This window comes from Vigna unguiculata, chromosome 9 (genome assembly GCF_037176805.1).
Source record: "Vigna unguiculata cultivar grain cowpea cultivar isolate G323 ecotype 2 chromosome 9, ASM3717680v1, whole genome shotgun sequence".
Lineage (NCBI taxonomy): Eukaryota > Viridiplantae > Streptophyta > Magnoliopsida > Fabales > Fabaceae > Vigna > Vigna unguiculata.
The window spans coordinates 7,038,013-7,062,124 of NC_140800.1; the positions used below are offsets into that span (position 1 = coordinate 7,038,013).

Here is a 24,112-nt window from a genome sequence, read left to right on the forward strand (position 1 = left end):
CTCAATCATCTCCTGAGGTTGTGGTTCATCTGCCACATGTTTGATCTAGTCGTAATAATAAGTCTACTCAACTACCAGATTTTGTTTATTCCTCTTATTATGATTCATTTGCTGTTTTTATTGTCTAGATTCATCGTCTTCATGGGCCTTCATCCTATAAAGAGATTGTTCATCTAATTAGTGAGTGGACAAACTCGTCTAATGTGTATAATTAAACTTGTCTCATTTATGTATAGAAAAATTTGTCTAACGTATACGAGTAGACTTGTCCAATCAATGTATATATATATATATATATATATATATATATATATATATATATATATATATATATATATATATATATATATATATATTGATTGGACGACTTTGTCCATACACTAATTAAATGACTTTAACAAACACTAGACGAGTATGTATATATATATATATATATATATATATATATATACATACTCGTCTAGTGTTTGTTAAAGTCATTTAATTAGTGTATGGACAAAGTCGTCCAATCAATGTATATGCAGACTCATTTAATTGCATTGCAAGACTTGTTTAACCATTGAATGGACAAACTCGTCTAATATGTATTAATAAACTCATATACTTTGCGTATGAACAAACAAACTTGTACAAAATATTGTTAGACTTGTCTTATTCGTGTATTAGAAAATTTAAAGTTGCAAACCTACTAAAAGTTGAAAAACCAAAACAAAAAACAAAAATATAAAATAATTTATTTTATATTCTTTTTATTCTCACATTAAATCAAACCATTTGACATTACATATAAAATATTCTAATATGCTTGTGTACCTTTTTTTTGTCTATTTTTTTAATCTTTATTATATTACCAATAATTATGAAACTAAATGAGGTGAAATATAAGAATACGTTTTGTAAATTATATTTTTAATTAATATTTATTTAGACAAAGGTGTTTGTCTTTTTATGTATTAGAATTTCACACTACATATGACTATTTTTCTGCTTTTTAATTATATCATTTTACCCAGTATTATACTACATAAAGTTTGGTGTTTACTGAGATAATAAGAATTATATGGTGATACATATGCATAAAGTGGTAGAACAAAAATTACAAATGATGTTTTTATTCTATTTTTGACACTCGTTGCTTTCACTTATATAGCTTTTATAATCAAGTGTGGGTGAACAACATCCTCGGAGTTTCCTACATTCATAAACCTATATCCTTGAAGATTCCTACATTCATAAACAAACTAAAAATGATATTTTCACACCCAAAAAGTTTTTACACTATTTGACAATATCATTTACTACCTTTCACTTTCTCTTTTTCTTTACAATTACAAAAGTTCACTTTTTGTGACCATTTTACCTCTATAGTGGGTTGTCAAATAATTGTTTTTTTATCAAACAATATTTTTCCTAACAAACTTATGTAGTTTGAGTTGGGTGTGTTGGTACAGTTGAAGGCAACATGTTCGTATCATCAAAAGGATTTGTTGTTTTTCTTGGTGCTATGGAAAGTTCATTTTGTTGCTGCACCAAATGTTGGTAAGGCATGTCACCAATTTGATATGGAATTGGTGATGACATATTAGGAACTGAAGAAAGTTCATTTTGTGAATTCGGAGATGCCAATACCCTGTTAATTTGCTCATCATGACTAGCCTCCAAGTCAAAAGGATTGAACCTTACTTGGCTACTAAAGGTAGTTACACTTTGTTGTGTGTTAGCATTCATCTCATCATCATGAACATTGTCATGTTTCCAAAACTCCATTCCACAACCCTTCTTTAAAAACAAAGTCACATTCATGAAAGGTATTAAAAAAAACTAGTAAGAAAATTATTTTGTTCCAAAAGTGAATGAAAGTAATGCAGATCATCCATAAGAGTATATGCTTAGTCTATAAAAATGTTTATAGTTAAGAAGGTTGAAGAAGACGAAAACTACAATGAAAAAGACTCTACTTAATCCTAGGTAGAATATTTAATAGTTGGTGTAAGTATCCTTAGGAGTTCAATTATGAGTTTATTGACGTTTTTACCATTTTACTAGTAGTATTAATACAAATTTTGTTGTATTTGTTGCAACTGAATCTAGATTTTTTTTTTTACATTGCCCTCTATTGAGCATTAAAAATATATCCATGTTGGTATATTAAAATTCTTTTTAATATATTTTAAAATATCAAAATCAATGTTCATCAGTATAATTTGAAGGTATAACATGAAAAAATTCAATAGAAAATCCAAATTTCGTTGCATCTATAACAACTATAATACTCTTTTACTAAAAAAGTTTAGAATTCTTTATGGTTAGACTAAAACTCATAAACACATGGAACAAATGCATATCTTATTGTGCCTCTATGAATTTCAAAATAGAAAATGATTCATGCACAGTTTGATTACACTAATTATATACCTTTTTTTTCTATCTTTCTTTTTTCTTATCACATTTATAAACCTATCATTTTTGTTCTTTCTCTAAATGTATTCCAAGTGTCAATGTACATTTTTATTCTCCATGAATCATTACTCTTTTAAATTTTCTTATATTTTTAGGAAAAGAAATAAATTCATGATATTGTAATAAAGCTAATACTAGATCAAACTTTATGGGGTGCGATTATTTACTTTCTAGTATTTAATAATTTTTTTTAGCTCATTTTAGAAATATATTTGATATTATGGAATATTGACTTTCGTAACTTGCATGAATTTGGTCTACTATTCTTGTGCATCTTTTTTTTATAGTCTAACATGTTATAGATAGTTAATGAGTCTTAAAGTGTCAACATAGTTATACAATCCATAACTTAATGATATTACATATTTTTATAATAAAAAAATACTAATATTAGCAATTTTAGCACTAGAAATCACAACAAATGCACATGTTAGTAAATAATTATGCAAGAACACCATGTTAGTTAAATTGAAAGAAGTACTAACCTCTTTATTATTCTTCGTCTCAGTTGTTATATCCCCATTATGATTTTCTAGTTCAGTAAAAAGTGCAACCTCCCAACCTAGATCTGGGTTTGTCTTATTCTCATCGTTTTCTGTTTAATTATATATCAACAAAATAAAGAAGTAACTTACAATAATGTTTTGTTGCATAACATTACATTATGGTAAGATAATAATTTACCACTTGGGATATATGGCATTTCCAGAGATTTCTCTTCAAATTCAGATGCTCCTGTAAGTAAGTCATACAAACCCTAATAAAAACAAAACATTAAATTTTAGAATTTGTTATCAAAAGAAATTGCCAATGTACAATTAGAAACATCATTTACCATAAGTTCAGCAGGTTGTGGCACAACCGTATTATTTTCAGCAGAAGCATTTGATGACTTATCAATAATAGCATCATTTATTGTCAAGGAACCACCTGTTGAACTTGCATTGTTGTTTTTGATAAGTCTTTCACTATTGTGATCCTAATAAGAATATTAATTTAAAAAGTATTTAAAGTAATATTAAAATAATAAATTATAAGACACAAATACATGTATATATTGAATAAAAATATGAGTAAGATTTTTTTAAATTCTAAAGTAGCCTGAGTTTCATCCTTATCGTGTGACATTACCATATATATTGACTCTTGATTTATTTCTTTAATAGTAACAATTCATATATTTCTTCGTCTTCTTTCCACCACCCACTCATTTGAGAGTAAAGTGTCCCCTTTATATAAATACACAAATTATTAAAGTTATCTTTTTGTGATAACTGAAATAACTTTAGTTTTAATTAATATTTTTCACAACAAACTATAAAACATAAAATTTCTTTGTCTATGATGTAACAAATTATGTAAGACATAAATGTTTTGTCTAATAAGTAGCGTCCTTGGCCAATGACAAGCACACAATGTTAAGCTAACGTTGTACCTAACAAAAATAATTTTAAAGCTTGTTTTGTGTTGATAAAGCATGAATATGATTTGCCTATAAAATGATTTGTTTAATATATACAACAAATCACGTATGATGTAAATACTTTGTCTAATAAGTGGAGTCTTGATTCCATGACAAACATGCAGTCTTAAGCTAATAAAAACCTGGATATTTTTTGGAACTTAGTCACTCATGGCTAAGTGAACCGAATATGTTTTTTTTATCTCAACCACTCTTTGCTAAAGAAATCAAATATTTTTTAGGCCTCACTCACTCATCTCTAACCCATTGAATACTATTTGAAACACAATCTCTCCTTGCTAAGGTAGAGTAATTTTTGGATAAGACATACTCTTGACTAAGACATTGGGTATTTTTTGAAAGATAACCACTCCTGGCTAAACAAACAAGGTTTGTATAAATATATGATAAAAAGATCACATGGTTTGCTCACTAGAGAGGATTACCATCTTACGACATATACAAAAATATAAACTCTCTTCTAGTTTGTTAACAAAACTTAACAATGTTCTTTGCAAAGCTTTTATGAGTGCAAAAAGATTTTAACAACTTTTCAAAACTTGACAATTGTTCTCTTCTATATATTTTTCTTCTTCTTCTTCAAAGGATAGTTTTATCTAGAGCTTGAAAGAAAGACTCCTTGCAAGTCCTCTTCTAACCATTGAGAACTTTTGAACTAAGATAACTTCATCTTTTATTGTCTAGCGAGTATGGATGCAGAGTTACATTAATAAACTCCATGCAACATTAAATGTCTTTTTACTAGTTTAAAAAGAGTCTTTTTACTCAAAACAAGTAAAAGCAAAGAGTATATGAGGAAAATAGGTGGATCAGAGTTGACACAAGCTTGTGTTAAGATGATTTTTGAAGTAAAGAAACTTTAGCTTATATCCCAAGAGATCTTGATGTAGACCATTCTTACATGAATCATCTGGATTGATAAAAGACGAAGACATTCCCTACAACAAAAAGATTAAGCTTCAAGGATTTTTGTTAGGTATGTAAGCTTAAAGATTGTGTTTGCTCATTGTTTCATAAAGGCTTCACTTATCAAATAAAGTGAAGATTGCAATGTGATGTATTATCTGTTAAACAAAGCACTTGCATCTTCCATGATCTACTAGTTTCATTATTTATGGTCTTACAAATGAAATATCTTAATATTTTACACTTTGTTGTGTCAAGACTTAATCAAACACTTAGTAATGAGGTCATGTTTGTAAGGAATAATTCCTTCAAGATCATCATTAGAAAAAAATGACTAATGATGTGTTTAGTTGATTTTGAATGGATAAGCACATGACATAGTGAAAGTTTATTTGATCTTCAATGGATAGACACATGATAAAGTAATGATATTATTTTCGACAAACTTATGAATCCTCCCTATGAAACTTCCAACATTAAAGTAGTTGAGAAGTTTCATTTCTTGAACACCACTATTAGCTTGTTGATGTGTGGAGGGTTATCATTGCATCATCCATCCTTCTCAACCTTTTAACTTTTATATATCCTTAAATTCCTTAATAAGTTTTTCAATGAGTCATATTACTAACATCAATTGGTGTTGTGTTTGATTAAACTCACACAATGCATGATCATTGCAAGAAAAACACTAATAATAGCAAATATTTGTCAGTCATTCAAATTTTGCAGACGAATTATTGATAACAAAATATCGATTGTTAAAATGTTCATCTATAAATATTTGGTAGTAATTATCTCACGATAATTATTGACGGATTTTGGTCATTAATAAAAATCTCAATTGGACATTTTTATTCCTCTTCTTTTTTTCTTTTTCTTCTTTTTCCTCCTCTCCTTCTCACCATTCTCCTACTCCATCATCGTCACATTTTTTGCTTCCTCTCATATTGAAGCTTATTACATTGCCTTAGCATCTTTGTTTCTTCTTTTATCTTGAACTTTTTTAGCTTAGATTTATAAATTTTAGGAAGTTTTAGGTGTTGCAGCACAGCTAAATGCCATTTATTGGCGTCCAACTGAATTAAAAAGCGTGACTCCCTATTTCGTTAGTGCTCAGCGCAACCCAAAAGTGCAGAATTTTCAGCTTTGACCTTTGCTAATTATTTTGCTCATAAATTTTTTTAAAGGTGTCTAATTGAGTTGATTCCTTTTTCGTTGGATTCTAGACTTAAAGAGCTTTAATTTAAGTGGTAGAACACATTTTTTTGGAGCTTTGGACGAGATGTAGTTTTAGTTTTCATGTTTGTAGGGGTAATTTGCAATTTTATAGGCTTTATTGTTATTCCTCTCATACTTGTATTATGAGCTTAACAGGGAAAGGCCCAAACTCATTGAAATATGTTCTTTGGACTGCTCTATGTTGACCTCTATACTACATTAGTAAAGGAGGAAAACTTTGTTTTATTTGATGAGACTTGTGCAACACAAAAGGCCTCTTTCAAAATGGCGTCGTTGTCAAGGAGTTGATGAGGTGTTGTTCCAACCTAAACTTGGTTTTCTTATACTCTTGTAGTAGAGTGTTGTGAGGTTTGATTAAATTCTTTCTTTGAAGAATGTGAGTGTATTTGGAGTCAAAGGATTTGGGAGGTTGGTTTATGTGTTGTACAAATTTTCATATAATGTCAATCTCTAATTGTCTTTAGACAACAATCATGATTTTTTCTCAGAGTTTAGGATTTTCACGTTATATTTCTATGTTCATTATATTAATTTTATTTATCTGTTAGTAAGGTGATTCTTAAAATAAAGACGGTAATGTTTTTAATTGATGATGCATTATTTTTTAACAAGGTTGAAAGCCTAGATGATCACATGATTGAGGATACAATTGTCAACATGTTTAAAGCAAAAAGACTCATTTTTATTTCAAAACCAATCATTTTGTTTTATGGATCCTTAAAAGTAGATTGTTTGCTAAATGAAATGTGTGAACTTTCTTTCTTCTATTCAACTTTTTTTTATAACCCATGACCTCCTCAGCTTTGATGTGTGAGGTGACTTTACTTCTACCATGTATTGTCTAAATCAGTAGTGATGTACTGGTTATCTATTTGGATACCAACCTTAACTAATAATTGGTCTAAATAAATCCCTAATGAGCAATGAAATCATAATATATTTAACAATTTCAAAATGAGTTTAATGATTCCATAAATCCAGCGTGCATGATCTTAATCTTGCGCGTAGTTAATGTTCCATAAACCCATTAAATCCCAAATAAAAATTCAACCTTAATGTAATCAGTATCCAACCAATCAAAAGTCCTAAGTGTACTGAACATAAAAAAAGATACATGCATTAAAAAATACCTTGAAACGGTTAGAAGTGGACTTTAAGTCTAACTCAATTCTACAAAATCGGCTTGTAAGGTGAGGTTTGCATCTCACTTATATATTATAAGTCTTATCTCTAGTCGATGTGGGACTTCCAACACACCCCCTCACGCCGATGTATATTCATCTTGTGCGTGGGATTAGTGAGTGGTCCGTTAGCCGCCCGATATCGAGTGGAACAGAATGTCCAAGAAAGTTCGCTATAATAGGCTCTAACTTGGCTCTGATACCATGTTAGAAGTGGGCTTTAAGCCTAATTCAACCCTACAAAACCGGTTTGTAAGGTGAGGTTTGTACCTCACTTATATATTATAGGCCTTATCTCTAGTCGATGTCGGACTACCAACAGAAATTGAAAACATGAGAACTAAATGATAAATTAGGTTTACTTAGTTAACATCAAACTCTTAGAAGAAAAAATATACGATGTAATTCAGAATTGAGCATCATACCATGTTGTTTTCAAGCATTAAGGGGCTTGGAGCCTCCTTGATATATTCCTCCATGGTAGCGATAAAAGAAGCTGGAGGCTGCAAAATAAAAGTCAAATAATTTCACTATAGGAAGAAAATATAGCACATAGATGTATAAATGAAACACAAGCTTCTCTAAAATAATACCATTTTAATATTGATGAATTTTCTCCCCCTTCCAAATTCTAATCTTTTGCAAGTTTCAAAGAACTCAGATAACCTTTCTGCCTACAGTAAAATAAATAAATAAATCAGCAAGCACAATACGAAGTTTTTAAAATAATTAAAAAGAAAATTACGATGTGTATGGTACCTGATTCCCTGATTTTTTATAAATTCGAAGTGAACTACGAGCATCATTATTCTCCATCTCGAAAAACTGTGCCAAAACATTAATAAATAGAACTTTAACAACTACTTGTAAAATTAAATTGCATTATTATTTTTAAAGTGTTGAGCTTTTTTTTTTTCACCTTGTCAAGTAATTCAACCACTCTAACAGTTATTGCAACATATAATTTGACACTTTCACCAGCAACCTAAGAGATAAAGATCACAAACAAACACATTATCAAAAGATGAAGACAAATTATTTATTGAGTTTATTTTTTTCTGTCTCTGCTGAATCTTTAAAAGACAATAACATTGATATATATTTTAAAAAAATTATATTTTAAAACATCAAAATCATATTTTAAAGATTCATCGGTAAAAAATGAAGAAAATAATTTTATAAAAGATGATATTTCTTACTATTGAAGTAGCATATTGAACTAAGCGATTATGTGTAGTTAGGCCCCCTGGCTGTAAAAGTGAAAATAGAAAGTGGTTTTCCTTGTGAGTAATACATTAAAATCATCAAATGGAAATGTAACATCATGATTAGCTTGTCGTACTAAGTAATGTTACCCTGCAATCTAGAAGTCTGGAGAGGAGATTTTGTAGGGCTGGCAATTGCTCCAACAAGATTTTGTTGTCAAGCTTTTCACTATATTTCTAAATGTCCATAGAATCAAATGTTTATGATTTTCAATTCATCCCTTATAACTTCCACGCAAATATGAAGAATACAATTGTAATAGTTAAAAAAAAAATTAATAGGTTTTTTATCCCAACATCTGAGGAATTTTTTTGCTATGATTTCTCTATTTTTTTTTAATTCAGTTTCTAATTTATTAAATGTGTTTTCTTTGATGACATTGTTTGAAAGATCATATGTAACTTTGGATCTTCAATCTTTCACTCTCTTTATTTTTACTTACACGTAGTCATCTTTAAATGGTGTCAAAAGCAATCTAACAAAACATTAAATCCTTAGTAAAATGATGATGGAATTGAGGAAAATGATTTGAGAAATCATATTAAAGAAAACCCTCAAAATATTAGAAAAAACCCTATTAAGCCTTATAAAAAGACATCAAGTGAAGAAAAGATATACATTTGGAGCAAGAGGGAATGAAAATTATTCATATATCTAAAGCACAAAAATAAAGCAATCACTTTATTACCAAAATTGTTATCATGAATATTTTTTTAAACCAAAACAAAATACAACCTACGATATTGAGAAATATACCCTAAAATTATGAATAATAATTCAAACAATTTACCCTAGATCAATTTAATTTAGTTCATTCAAATCTTGACGTAGTCCAGTTTAATTCATTTTAATAATTACACAGTTCAACTCATTTATCTCAAAACACTTGAAGTTAGTTTAATTTTAAAATAATTCAATCCAATGTTGATGTAGTTAAATTTTTCTCACCCTGATTAGAATTATCAAAGAAATGCGCATAACCTAGTTCAATTTGTCACATCCAAAAACTAAGGAAAAGATTAGGAGCTAAATTTCTCACCGAGCTATTTGTTGCAGCGTCATAGTTTATTACATTGAAACATTGTATGCGTTCTTCAATGTAGAGGGCATAATGACGAATCCAAATAGAAAAATCTAGTGTTTTTCACCAAAATATCCAAGTTAGTAAAGTAACACTTGGGAAGGAAAGGAAAATGAATTTTTGACGAGGGTTAAATATGTTTTTGTCCCTTAACTTTCAGTAAATTTTAGAATTAGTTCATTTCGAAATTTTAGACCAATTTAGTCATTCATCTTTTGAAATATGTAGATTTAATCTTTTTAATCAAATTTTGTTAGGTTTATTTGATGTTTCGTACGCATTTTAGGATTGTATTTGAGTTGTTTATATTATTTGACACATTTTTGTTTTAATGTTAAATCAAAAACTATTATGATACGTGCTTCAAATATCAAATAAATTTAACAAAATTTGATTAAAAAAATTAAATTCACGTATTTCAAAAAATGAATGACTAAATTAGTTAAAAAAAATTCTTATTATCTGAGATAACATCTTTTAAATTGTTTTCCAATTTTTTATTTTCTCATTATTTTATATTGCAAAACCATTTAAAAGATCTCACCTCGTATGGAAAAAAAAATTATCAAAATTTAACTGTAAAAATTTATTCTCGTTTATGAAATACAAATTAAGAATGAGCAAAGCACGTACCACTTGGGACCGATTTTCCATGAAAGTGTGTGAAGTCAATGATGTAACCTTTTGCGTCGCGATAGTTCAGAAGCTCTTCAAAAATTGACGAGTCAAGTTCCCTTATGGCACGATGTAACACTAAAAGTGATTTCATCGCAACCTGAAAAAAAATAATACACAATGAACAACCTTCTACTCTACCAACCCAAAACACATCGGAAAATGGTTAATCAGGAACTTACACTCCAATTATGAGTATGGCTAAAACGCTTTGAAAGACCCTCTATACAGTAAATCACCTCACTCCGAGGTTTTGATGGAGAGAGTGAATGAAAAATTGCTGCAAATATTAAAAAAAATGTCAATTTCAATCCGTAACGATGAAATTCATGTTTCAAGTGACATTAATTGTCTCGTGACACAGATTAAATGGGTCGGGTCACAATCAAATAAATCGTGGTGTTTGGATTTGTGTTACACTTTTAAGTAAAAAGAATTACATTCTGACTAACAGTTATAACTTTTGACTTACTGATAAATGCTCAATCCTAACAATTGGTATCAGAAGACCTTAACTTCTAAACGATATAAGACGATTGAAGACACTAAAAAGAAGAACATGATCGGAACCAAACACTTATTAAGCCTTTAGAAAACTAGAACATGACGTACTACGAATGTGCTTTTCCTTTGGCAATGCGTGCTTATAGCTTGTTGCTTTAACAATGGCTGCATCTAGTCCCTGCAATTCATCACCACCTTTTAAGCTATTCACAAAAACAAATTTAGTCACACAATTAATTGGATGCAGTACCTTAAGTTCACCACTGAATTTTGACAACCCTAAAGCCTTCTTCACGGTCCCTTTTTTCATCTAGCAGTTCAAATGGGAATAACTTTAAATTAAGACAAATAAATTATGTACTATATAGCTATAATCATGCATGAATGAAAGTCACTACCCTAAAAAAAATAATACAATGAATTCATTATATTAAACTTGTGAACATTGCACAAAACCAAATTGAACACAACAAAATGGTTGTAAAAACGAGTTCAATTTTTTTCTGATGAATCTTTTTATATTTTCAAAATATACTATTTTTTTTATATAAATTATTTTAATATATATTAAAACATTGTTATGATCGAAAAATTCTCATGGAACGATGAACATTACGTTTCACATACCATTCCAGCTTTGCATGGATTAGATAAAGTTGATCAATTAATATATACATTTTACTAAGATCGTTTTAATAAAATGTTGTGGGAAAAATGATATTATTGTTCAAACTAGTCAAGAAGGTTGCGATAAAAGGATTCAAATACATCTTCAAGCATATTAGAAACTTGTTTAAAACAATAAATATCAGAATCAAGTTAACAAATTGAGTAATATACACAATTTAAACAAGAAAGAAAAAGCTTTTAAAGAATTTAAATGGTTTTATTGAATTGTACTGTAAAAAAAAAAAGCAATACGAAATTTACATCGGAATCTGGTCGTTGGAGATGTTCAAAGGTGAAAGAAATGTTCAACACTGCAAGACATCTTAGGTGACATTTTTTTTTTTTGGGTGTGGAAATAAACAAACATATCCAACGTTTGAAAAAGCATATTTGTCGGCGATATTACAGCACCATCTCTTTTACTTCTTTTTATTTCCATTATTGTAATATTAGCTATGGACCTACACGTTCCACAGGTAAATAATAGTGAACTATTTAAATTTTGTTTGACTAAAAATATTTTAAAGATAAAATATTTATTCCTGAATGTGTTTGTTTCTTTATGTTCATAAGATTGAGTAAACTATATGTTCCTGTTTTTATCTCTTGATGCCATTATTCGCTCAACAACTACATTTTGTAAGTTCATAGTTGGTTTTTCGTTCTTCATTAACGTAATTAAAACAACTAAATTAAGGTCTATAAAGTATTTAATATTTGTTTAATTTATCTGGAGTTGCGATTTTTCATGAATTAATTTATCATACTGAAACTCTTCTTGTGCAGTAAACTGATTTTGAATAAAATATAATTCACAAATAAAAACAGCTAAAATCAATATTATTCATAACATAATATTAAAAAAAGAAAAAAGAATATATGAACTTTAAATAATTTAACTTTAACCAAATTAGGGAAGATAATATAAAATATTTATAACACATCAGAGGGCTTGAAGTTGTTAGTGTAAATGTTTGTTGATTATTAAAGTTATTTTGTGTATGAGATTGAACTTATATATAATAATGATGATTAATAGCAGTTATATATAAATGAACTTTTTTTACATATAATGATATGATTTTATTCTGATCTTCATAGTTATGCAATTAATCTAGAGATTGTTGGAAGGGAACTGAGAAAAAGATCGTGGGTTTGATTATATTATTAACAAATTAGAAAAATAATATTGGTTTGGTGAGTTTAGAACGAACACGAGAAAAATATCGATAATTTTATATCGTAATGTTAACGAGGATGAAGCTTATAATTTGAATGTTACTGTAATATTTGTATATTTACATTCCACTACAATCCTGAAAAATGTAGTATTTAGCATTGAAAATGTAATAGGGATTATGAGTTTTTTTGGTACTCAAACTTTCTGAGGTTCTTTCGTATTAGTTTTAGGAAGTTATTTCTTGTGTTTGCATCTGACGCTTTTTGTATCCAAAACTTACCACAATGAAGACAATAACATTAACCTTTTTACGAAAACCTTTTATTCTTTTGTCTTTTCTCTTTCTTACCAATAAGATTATATCCTAGTCCAAATTATTATCAAACACATATTTGGAAGTAGAAAATAAAAGGGTTAAATATAATTTTAGTTTCTAAATTTTGATGCATAATTGATTTTTTTTCAATATCTCAAATTTTGATACAATTTCTTTCTTAAAATTTAAAAAAGAATGAATATAGTCATTTTAACTTAATAATATTTATTAAATTTATTAAATAAGATTTCAGAATGATACTTGAACTAGAATGTATATCAAATAATATAAATATCTCAAATATAAGTATGTAACACTGTTTTGTAAAAAAAAAAAATATTATTAAGTTAATAAGACTATATTATATTTATTTATTTTTAAAATTTGAGAACTAAAATATATAAAAATTTGAAAAAAGAATGAATTATAATTTCATGTTTGAAGTTTATGGACTAACAAAATATTTAATCCAGAATAAAAAGTTTAAAGCCTTAGATAATTGAAAAAACTTTTTAAGGTCATGCTTGCAACATGTCATTTTTTTTTTCTTTCAGAAATTTAAGTTTGTTAGCTTTTCATTAACAGCAAGGAAAGCTTTGAACTTTTACTTTACATTAAAATATAACTTAAAGATTTAGTTACAAATCATGGGAATATCGTGGTAAGAAAGATCGTTCTCATCTTCCTCATCAATCTAAAGTTTGACATGGAGTCAAATTTATTTTTTTAAAGCTTGGTTCATAAAGCTCCGTCTTTTAGTTTGTGTATTATGATAATATGCAATGAACAAGGGTAAAAGAAAGAAAGACTTAGATTTAAATTTTATACCTGTTCATCTTCTTATAGTGCAAACTATATCAAGTTCCCAATCAAATTTTCGCTAAATTACTATCGCAAAGATACAAATAAGAATTACTTGAAATACAATTGCTCATGGCTATTAATCCAAACATTAGGCCAAAAACTTCAATATTTTTTTGGAACTCAGTCATTTTTGGCTAAACATATCAAATATTTTTTAGAACTTAATCACTCTTGGCTAAATATGTCTAATATTTTTTTGACCTTTGTCATTCCTATCTAATTCACTGAGTATTATTTGGAACTAATATCTCTTGGTTAAGACATAGTAATTTTTAGGCAATGGTCACTCTTGATTAAGACACTAGGCATTGATAAGTGCCTAATATGAGATAATTTTGAGATGAATTTGACATTTATCTTGTTTTGATTTTATTGAATTTTTGTATAAATCACTCCAATTTAGCTTGTTTTGCAATTTCCAATATTAATAGAGTCAAAGTGGAAAAATAAAGAAAATGGATGAATTTTAAGCAATTATGGGCAAAACTGACACTAGTGTAACTGAGCAGCAAAGTTGAGGCTTGAACCACGAAAGCAAATCCATTGTAATGGGAAACCTCAAGCACTGAATTTGAGTCTAAGTCATGAAGATTGCTTCTTTATGAAGTTATCTCAAGAGTTGTAGCACTAGAGCATGAGGCCTAAGCTACAAAGAAAAACCCACTTAGGAAGGAAACCTCTACAGTTGAAGTCACAAGTGCACTGCTGAGCACTGTTCTGGACAATTTATAAAAATAAAGTTACATCCCTATTTAGACAAACTTTTAGATGGGTTCTTTTGAGAGACTTTTAGAGAACTTTTGTAGACACTTCCCCCCTGTGCTTAGTAAACATTATTTAAGGGTAAAATAGAGGATGAATCTTCAATATATTGTATTGTTTGCATCTATCGTGAGGAGTTAAATCTCTTGTATTGCTACTATTATATTTACCAAAGTATGCTTTCATTATATGTTTGTGAATTAGTTTATGCTTTGTTGGATGAATTGATCACTCATCTTATTTCCCTAGCTTGGGATTGAGTGAGAACTGATTCCAAGTTGTAGTCCAACTAATTCTCCTTCTGCTTTTAGATGCTAGAAATATATCTAAGGCTCTAGCTGGTTATAGAGTCTTAATCTTAATGTAGGTGATTCATTCAAAAAGAGTCACTGAAGAATTATACTGAAGTTTAATTATCCTAGGCTCTAGGTGCCAAGAATGGACTTAGAGTTACATTTAAAGAGAACTCCCAAGACATGAATGATTGTAGCTTTGTATATGGTGACTAAATCAGTACAAGAGAGGGACAAAGTGGTGAAATCTAGCTTCAACACATCTTTTTAACTTTGAACTCAACCTTTATTCAAATATGTTTTTAATCCAATTTTATTGTGTTATGTAACATACCTCCAGGAATATTACTTGGAAAAATAATAATAAAAGGAAAACATACTCATATTCATTAAACATAATTTCCCAAAAAGGTAGGAAATTTAAAACTTCAGTTATATCTTACATCACACATGATTTAAAATTTATCACAGACCACTCATAGTTTTAAAACATAATAAAAACATTTAACATAAATCTTCTTGAAACATCCCATAGACCCCTCTCCGTGCCTATGTAGCTCCTGGCTCACCTGCATCAGTATCTGCTCCCGGAAAAAATTTATCCGATCATCGCCACACACACAAACAGATAGGGTGAGCTATGCATATATAATGAATAAATATGAGAAACCCATACCCAAAATAAATTTCATAATCATTTATATTTAAACCTTTCAATTCCCTCTCACTCAAGATCCATTATGAGTGACATGCACATGCTCTTGGTCTCGGGATTTCTTGTGCTCCCACGAACCTTCCCGCTCGTGGTCAAACCTACGAACCTAACTCGTTCGTAGTCCTACCCTACGGACCTCCCCGTCCGTAGTCAAACCATCCGAACCTCACCCGCTCGGACCATGACACGCATGCAATCACCATACTATGGACCTCCCCGCCCATAGCAGCACCAGGACTAACTTGTCCATTATCCCATCATGCGGTCCCAACTCATCACGAACCTCCCCGCTCGTAACCTCATCCGAACACATCCCGGACCCACTAAGAACTTAGTCCTTAAAGCTCAAAGGTTAGCACAACAACCTGCCGCAGCAGAAAATAAAACACCGACACTGCCTAGGCAATTGTCAAGTGTAACAACTTCACTGACCGCCTGACACCACACTCAGCGCTGCTAGGCGCCAGGTTACAGGTACCAAATCAGAAACAACTTCACTTCGCCTGGCGGTAACAAACAACCCGTCAGGCGCCACACATCCACACAACAATACAAGCATCTAATCTCGCCTGGCGAGACCAACCACTAAGGCCAGGCGCTGGCCTAAGGAAGTCCAGAATTTAGAATACTCATTTACAAAACAATGTCAACGTTACTAACCGACACCTATTACAGTTTTATCAATAATTTTCTCTACAGATGTCTAATTGAGGTGATTCCTTTCTGGTTAGAAACTAGACTTCCATATCTTTAATTTGACTACCAAACCACTATTTTTTTGAGGTCTAAGCCATTGGCAATTTAAAAACGAAAATCAGGGATCCTCCAGCGTTTTTCCAGCTTTCCTGTCCCAACGTCTGCTCACTGTTTCGGTCTTTACATTTTCCATAGACATCCAAATGAGTTGATTCTTGTTGGGTTGGAAACTAGACTTCCGTAGCTTTAATTTGACTACTAAACCACTATTTTTAGTGATCTAGGCTATTGGCAATTTAAAAACGAAAATCAGGGATCCTCCAGCGTTTTTCCAGCTTTCCTGTCCCAACGTCTACTCACTGTTTCGATCGTTACGTTTTCCATAGACATCCAAATGAGTTGATTCTTGTTGGGTTGGAAACTAGACTTCCGTAGCTTTAATTTGACTACTAAACCACTATTTTTAGTGGTCTAGGCTATTGGCAATTTAAAAACGAAAATCAAGGATAAAAATTGGATGAGTCGCCTGACGGCAGTTCATCGTCCGCCAGGCGGTTTCTGGAAAATTCCAGAAACACGAATTACACACAGCAGGACATTGTACATGCATCAATTTAATCATACAATTCATGATATTAAACAGTACGCAATTTAAGGTACAATTCCAGCTCCCCTAACCTGGAACTAAGCTTCCAAGGAGTTCCTTCAATGGTGGTCTCCTTTCTTCTTCTTCTCCACACCTTTCCTCCAAAATTTTCAGGTCTCCCTCTCTTCCACACTTTTCTGCACTGCATTTTTTTTTTTTCAGACTTCTCTTCCCATTTTTATGCAAATTTTCGTCCAACTGCAATGGAGGCTCATCAATACCACCCCCATCTATGCCTAGGTTCTGAATATAATAAAATAATAAAAAAATAATAAAATAATAAGAAAATGTGGAAATTGAACTTCTCTGGCCAAGGTTTGAAGTAAGAATCATAGGTTTCCCCCTCTCACGCTCCAACCACTTAGCCATTCCACTTTTATTACTAAATATGTGTATACAATAAAATATAAATTATAGTTCCGTTTTCTCTTACTTAAAAGAAAACATTAAAACTCACACAATTTACATACATAGGACTTGAACCCAAGTCCTCACACACAACCCCAAAGTACTCTCACCACTTGAGCTAGTACTTTGCTACGTCATGTTAGTCCAATTAACGCTATTGATTTCTTCCCAGATATAAATTAAATATTCATTCTTTATTTGAATTTTTTTTTTCTCGGGTCTTACATGTTAGATCAACGTTACAAGTAAATTTGTTTTCATACTTTCCATACAAACCAAACATTGTTTCATTCAAATCAAACTAGTTTATACCTTGTGTTTTCTACCAAATCCATGTGGATACTACACTTATTGTACTACAAACTACCTAGTATACTTGTTGGAAAAATTGATTGCATTGAAACATCAACATGTATTTTTTGAAACACAGTCGCTCCCGACTAAACAAATAAGGTTTGTATAAATGTGTGATAAAAAAATATCATGGGGATTTGCTTACTAGAGAGGATATCATCTTACGACATGTACAAAGATATGAACACTCTTCTAGTTTGTTAACCAAACTTAACAATGTTTTGTGTTATGTGCAAAGTTTTTATGAGCATAAAAAGATTTTAGCAACGTTCCAACACTTAACAATTGTTCTCTTTTATAGTTTCTTCTTCTTCAAAGGGTAATTGAGCTTAAAAGAAAGACTCATTGCAAATTCTTTTATAGTCATTAACAATCTTTGAACTAAAGTAATTTCATTTTCTATAGTGTAAAATAACTCCAAGCAGCATTCAATATCAATTTCCTCTTCAAACAACATCCGATAACTAAGAATATTTATCATCACTAGTTCAAGTATTTTTACTAAAAACAAGTAAACTCATAAACTTTACAAGGAAGATAGTAGACCAAAAATGACAGAAGCTTGTGTCACAATGATTGAAACAAAATAACTTTAGCTTGTATATCCCAAGAGATCTTGATGTAGACTTATGTTTGCGTGAATATTTTGGGTAGACAAAAAAGATCAAGACATTTTCCACAACACATAAATAAGCTTCAAAAATATTTTTGTTAGGTACATAATCTTATGAAGGCTTCGTTAAAAATACAAAGCGAAAACTTACATGTACTAATTTTCATTATTCATCATTTTAAAAACAAAACATATTTATGTTTTACATTTTGTTATGACAATCACTTGATTAAAACTACGAGGGTGTTGGATTTTACTTTAACAAAAACAGGTGATAAAGAACTAAAAGCCTTAATAAAAGTTCGTCTTCCAAACCAAGATAAATCTAATTCTTAATTAACCTAAATGTGAAGTTATTCTCTACTAACAAAGAAGAACATACATAGCAGGTTCAGTATTAAAAGTATGAAACTTATATTATCTTCTTAAATTTAAAGAAAAACATAAAGATGAAAAAGTAATGAAGGAAGTTTTTCTTTAACTCTTTATACTACAAAATTTAAGTTTTTTGTTATAATTATAAGAAATAAGTGACACTAACAAAGTGACATTTCTTTGCGAAATCTGATATTTTATTTAAAGGAATTAAGTTTAAATATTAATTTTTATTTTATCTATTATACGATAATAAAACAATTAAATGTGTTATTTATTATGCACTATATTATAATTATATCTTAATAAAAAAATTTAAAATAAATAATGATATGAAAATTAAGAATTTTAAAGAAAATGAAAAATTAATTATTTTCAAATCCAATTTTATCAGACACATGAATATGTAAAAGATGAGTAAGGTAACCAAATTTCTATCGAATAATACATCCTGTGAGAAAAGAATTTCATGAGACTATTATCTTCCTTTTTTTAATGTGTACACTAACCAGGATAATTTCCTCTGTTATTACTAGCGAATATATGGACTTGTTTACCATTTTTTAAAAGAAATAAAAAATCGTTATTTAAATAAAATTAATTACTAAAATTTATCTTGAAACTAAAAAAAAAAAAATGTTTAAGGAAAAAAATCATAAAATTAATGTTTATTAATTTTACAATGTTATAATTGCACAATAAAAAGATTTGCTGTTTTATATCAAAATAACTAGTCATGGTGGATACTCTATTATCAATCATAAAATTAATAAAAGTATATACAAAAAAAGTTATGAGAAAATTCACATTATTAATTGTATTACAGAGTTATACTTACAAATTATTAAAAAAATAAAAATATTAATAACACTAAATGAAATATTATTAATAAATAAAAAGTATTAATATTAATAAACAATAATAATAAATATTTTCTTTTCTTTTCCTTTTCAATAATTATCTTTGTTTTTCATTTTTTCTTCAATGACTTCTTTTCTTTCCAATAAAACAATTTCTGTTCTTTTCCATTTCAACCCCCTCTACTTTTTTTCTCTTTTTTCTCAATCAAACCAAATATAAAAAAGCAAAGTAAGGCCAATAACTCACGACGGTTCCGGAAAAAATCAGAATCCATTTCCCACTAACAAAAACGAAATGTGAAATGATTAATCACCAATGAATATATATGTAATGTAAAAAAGAAATGAAAAAAGCATAATGTTTTTAAAATAAAATACGAGATTTCAGTGTAATTTAAGAAAATATTTGACGAAAAATAAATATAATGTAATTTGCTAAAACAAGAGAAATAGAGTTGGCATCGAAACCAACCAACCAAGAAGAACCTTAGCAAACATTGACTTTTTGTCTTATGCGCGTAACTGGAAACCGAAAGATACACTCTGTCCTTTTCCTGCTGAGCGCGTGAACCAGTGCAGTTCCTGCACGTATAACAAAAGCTCGCATTTTTATTTTTTGTGAGGATTGTGCACACACTGAGTGAGTGGTTCTTCGGAAATTCTGACCCAGTTTTGCAGCAGATTGCTTCTTCACGTTCCTTTGCGAGATTTTAATGTTTCTCTGGTCCCATTGGAAGGTCCATAAATTCTCCGTGTGGTGTGAAGTCTTTTTACTTCTTTGAAAAGCGTGTACAGTTTCACACTCTAAGCAAACCAATCTTTTTCATTTCTTTGTGAAGCCTTTCCTCTTCCTCAAAACACCCCTTTACTGCAAGATCGATCCCATTTGCGCTTACTTTCTTCTTTCTCACAATCTTGAATTTTGGTTGGGTTCAGATTCTGTTGCGGTAAGTAACTGGTAAGTGCTTGCTTTATTCATCGATTTGTTCTTCGTTATGATATATACGTTAATGGATCTTCTTAGTATTGATGGAATTTGGCAAATAGTATTATATTTAACGCGTGAAATTTCGTCTAGCTTTCTTAATTTTCGTGGGTTTTGAAACTGATCGACAATATGCCTCAGACACATTGATTGAACAGAAAATAATAATATTTTCGCCCTGTCATTCTTGAATGATTGTGAATTGAAGGGTGGTTGTGCTGTACTTGATTTCTGTGTTCTGTGTTCTGGGTTCTGGGTTCTGGGTTCAGGAATTGGTGATAGGTTCAGTAAGCAAGGTTTAGTATGGCAGAAAGTATGAGGTGTTCTTCTATGATATCTCGTAGTAAAAGTGATCAAATAGCACTGAAGGAGACACTTCGTGCGCAGCAGCAACTTCTGGAAAAGCTATATGCTGAGTTGGATGAGGAAAGAGAAGCTTCAGCTACTGCAACGAATGAAGCACTGGACATGATACTGCGTTTGCAGGGAGAGAAGGCTGTGGTGAAGATGGAGGCCAGTCACTACAAGAGGGTGGCAGAAGAGAAGATAGGCCATGCTGAGGCTTCTCTCGAGGCTTTTGAGGAACTTATGTATCAGAAGGAAATGTTAATTGTGTCTCTCGAATTTCAAGTCCAGGCTTATAGACACAAACTTATGAGCTTGGGGTGTGATCTTAGTGCTAATGAGTTTGAGTTTCAAGAGGATCTCCAGCTGAATAGAAGTGATAAGAGAAATGGAGAAAATGGGGGTCAGAGTAGTAGCACTGTTAGAAGGCTACATTCAATGCCTGCAATTCAGTTTCTGAGTTCCCTGAGAGCTGCTGCCAGGGAAAGATCACCTAGTCCAGTTCTTGATGTGATTCCTAAGATAATAGAGGAGGAGAGTACTGAAAAGGAAGTAGCTCAACCTAAGTCAGTTGAATTTTCAGGTGGTGGTGGAACTCTTGATTCTTATTTGAACCAGATAAAGGAGTTGAATGAACAAGTGAAGATCATTTCAGATTGTGCTGAAGGAGAAAAGAGTGCAGATTTGAGTAGTAGAAGAGGGAAGTCCTATTCAGTTTTATCGCAGGCTGGCACTGATGAAGTGAGTCAAGGTGAAAGTACACGTAATGGAGGAGTTGCTAATGATTCTCCTTGTTTGCATAATGTCTATGATGTATATGAAGTTCCACAAACTTGTGAAAAGGGAAAAAGGCTTGAGAAATGGAATTTGGATGCAGAGAACAGATCAAGAAAACCAGATTCTGAGTATCAGGGAATGGTTGAAAAACCGGTTAAACTTGGAGCAACAGAAAAGAGAAAGAGTATGTATAAAGTGTATAGTGAAATCAAAACGACTTGTCCTACAGTTATGATGAGTGTCAGTGGCCATAAAAAAGAAGGAATGAGTGAAGTTTGTTGTTCTCAAGCTGAGTTTCATAAGTTGAATCAGAGAATTGAGAGGCTTGAGAGGGAGAGAATTAGTGCAAAGCAAGAGATTCACCATGAAGGGACTGATGAAGAACAGTTGAGGCTGTTAAAAGACATACAAAGTCAACTCCAATCAATACAATCAGAGATGAGAGACTTGAAAACCAAAAAAGCTGCTCCTAAGGACAATGTGTCTTTGGCTTCTCTCCAAGAGGTAGATATAATTTCATACTCTTTTGTTTTCCTTGACTTTTGAGAGGAACAACAAGAAATAGTGTGTTGCTTTGATTCTCTGTGGTGTACAATTTACATTTGGTATTAGTTTGAATAGGTTGGTACTGGCTTTTCATGAAGCTTTGAATTAGTTGTGCTCTTAAATTTCAAATAAGAACTAATGACAGTAAATTTCTATGAACAGGCAATGTTGCACTTTTGGCTTTGATGAAGTACCTACAGAATGACCATTTTAGAAGATCAATCAACTCACTGCATTACATGTACATACGGTTTGTATACACAGATATTTTTTTTGGGGGTAGTGGAGTTGTTACAAGAAGATAGAATTAGATCCTCTAATCTGAACTGTTGCCAACAAATGTATTGATTTTGATAATGGTTTCTGTACACAAGGACAGAAATACCTTTACAAGTCTGTATGTCTCGTCTCTGTAGTCCTGAATGATTCTTTGTCTGTGATACACCTGACCGAGCTATTGAGAAAGGGATGTTAGTTGTGTATGTAAAGACACCTTTGATGTTCAAGTGAAAAGAAGAAACTAAACCCAGCTTATTGTGTGAATAATGTGTATTTATATTAGGGCTAAATATATTTAAACTTTGATGCAAAATTATAATTTATCTGTGTTTCGATACAGTTAAGTCTTTAAACTTTAAAAATAAATAAATATAATTATTTTAATTCAATCACATTTTTTTTGTGTATCAAACACGATTCAAGATGATGTTTGAATTGTTTATTTATTTTCATAAGTTTCAACTCAAATATTATTTTAGGACCAACAAGTTTCACCTTTTGTTAAATATTAACAAGTTTTTTTATTATGATAGTTAATTCAGTTTTTAAAAGACTCTTTTAATTCCTGAATAAGTAAAAAGTCCTACAATTAAACCATGTTATTAAAATGTATTTTTAAAAATCAATTTTACAACAAATTAAAGATTGTTTTATCATTAGATTATAATATCTAATTTAAAGTTTTGTACATCTTTTTTTTCCATTTGGAATTACAGGGGCAGGAAATTAAAAATTATTTAATTGCATTATTAAATATTTGTTTTAAATAAATATAACAATTAACTTACAATTATGTTTTTATATTATTCATATATGTATTTTTACTTACAATGATTCTTACTGATATTATTTCTATAAAGGAATATCGATGTAACTTTGATGCTCACTCAATATTTAGAAAAAAAAATGATTTTTCAGAAGAAAACAAATATTAAAAGGGGACAATTTGTGCTTTTTTTTTTTTACAAATTTAATTTTCGCTTACCTGATTTATACATAATTGATCATATAATATACTTTAGTATAGCAAAATATGTTAAGAAACTTATCATATAGATATATATCTTAAGTTGATATGCATTAATATGAGATGAAACGTTATCTTATTATTACTAATTATAAATGGTATTAAATTACTAAGTAATAATATCAACATTATAATAATATTAATTCCATTTAAAATAAAATAATAATAAATTAATTGTCAATAATATTACTGAGTAAAATTCTATTAATAGATAAATTAATAATAAGTAAACTATTAATAGTTCTTATTAATTGTTTAAGTGATATCTTATTAATAGTTCTCCATTTACAAGATATCACTTAAACAAGTTTAGGTGAGCATTTTTATATTTTTTTTACATGAATGTATTTTAATGAATTATGAGGTAAAAGATGTAGGAGGAATGGATTCAGAATTTATTGGAATCACGTTAGTGATTAAAACCAGTTTAATGGTGAAGGTTTGAATTGAAATAAGTATGACTTTATTAATAAAATTCGAAGATAGGAATTTTAACTTGGCAGTACAAGATGAAAAAAAACATTCTTTTATTGTACCGAGCTTGATAAAAATAAACATGCACACACAAGTTATATTTTATATATTATTATTTAAAAATTATTTCTAT

At 30.0% G+C, this 24,112-nt stretch overlaps 2 protein-coding genes and 1 long non-coding RNA gene across 5 annotated transcripts; 1 reads left to right on the forward strand and 2 right to left on the reverse strand.

Annotated features, from left to right (window-relative positions):
* Positions 1–1,076: 1,076 nt before the first annotated feature.
* LOC114162899 (putative clathrin assembly protein At5g35200) lies at positions 1,077–11,823 on the reverse strand. The gene is made up of 16 exons (XM_085666118.1): positions 11,726–11,823; positions 11,046–11,105; positions 10,904–10,973; positions 10,474–10,571; positions 10,250–10,391; positions 9,575–9,669; positions 8,625–8,711; positions 8,469–8,519; positions 8,189–8,254; positions 8,029–8,094; positions 7,863–7,943; positions 7,695–7,772; positions 3,296–3,439; positions 3,145–3,217; positions 2,946–3,055; positions 1,077–1,779 (listed from the first exon to the last, which is right to left on the reverse strand). The coding sequence occupies exons 2-16, from the start codon at positions 11,103–11,105 to the stop codon at positions 1,420–1,422; spliced, it is 1,581 nt and encodes a 526-aa protein (XP_085522244.1). The 5' UTR covers positions 11,726–11,823; the 3' UTR covers positions 1,077–1,419.
* A 3,420-nt stretch (positions 11,824–15,243) lies between these two features.
* On the reverse strand, positions 15,244–17,547 carry LOC146883486 (uncharacterized). Its single transcript, XR_014984567.1, has 2 exons — positions 16,969–17,547; positions 15,244–15,460 (listed from the first exon to the last, which is right to left on the reverse strand). It is a non-coding gene; the product is annotated as an uncharacterized LOC146883486 (long non-coding RNA).
* A 2,590-nt stretch (positions 17,548–20,137) lies between these two features.
* Positions 20,138–22,745, forward strand: LOC114164480 (uncharacterized). Of its 3 annotated transcripts, none has more exons than XM_028049174.2 (3): positions 20,138–20,493; positions 20,801–22,157; positions 22,362–22,745. In XM_028049174.2, exons 2-3 carry the CDS (start codon positions 20,835–20,837, stop codon positions 22,383–22,385), a joined length of 1,347 nt encoding a protein of 448 aa, XP_027904975.2. In that variant the 5' UTR covers positions 20,138–20,493; positions 20,801–20,834; the 3' UTR covers positions 22,386–22,745. The 3 variants fall into 3 exon arrangements, with proteins under 3 accessions (XP_027904975.2, XP_027904976.2, XP_027904974.2); XM_028049173.2 differs by having other exon boundaries at positions 20,139–20,504; XM_028049175.2 differs by having other exon boundaries at positions 20,138–22,157.
* Positions 22,746–24,112: the final 1,367 nt, after the last annotated feature.

Coding starts and splice junctions, on each gene's coding strand:
- LOC114162899 (XM_085666118.1), bottom strand. CDS start 11,105: ATGAAAAAAGGGACCGTGAAGAAGGCTTTAGGGTTGTCAAAATTCAGT. Junction 10,572..10,903: donor AAAGGAAAAGCACATTCGTA/GTACGTCATGTT, acceptor TAATATTTGCAG/CAATTTTTCATTCACTCTCT. Junction 8,095..8,188: donor TGGTTGAATTACTTGACAAG/GTGAAAAAAAAA, acceptor GTTTTGGCACAG/TTTTTCGAGATGGAGAATAA.
- LOC114164480 (XM_028049175.2), top strand. CDS start 20,835: ATGGCAGAAAGTATGAGGTGTTCTTCTATGATATCTCGTAGTAAAAGT. Junction 22,158..22,361: donor CTTTGGCTTCTCTCCAAGAG/GTAGATATAATT, acceptor TTCTATGAACAG/GCAATGTTGCACTTTTGGCT.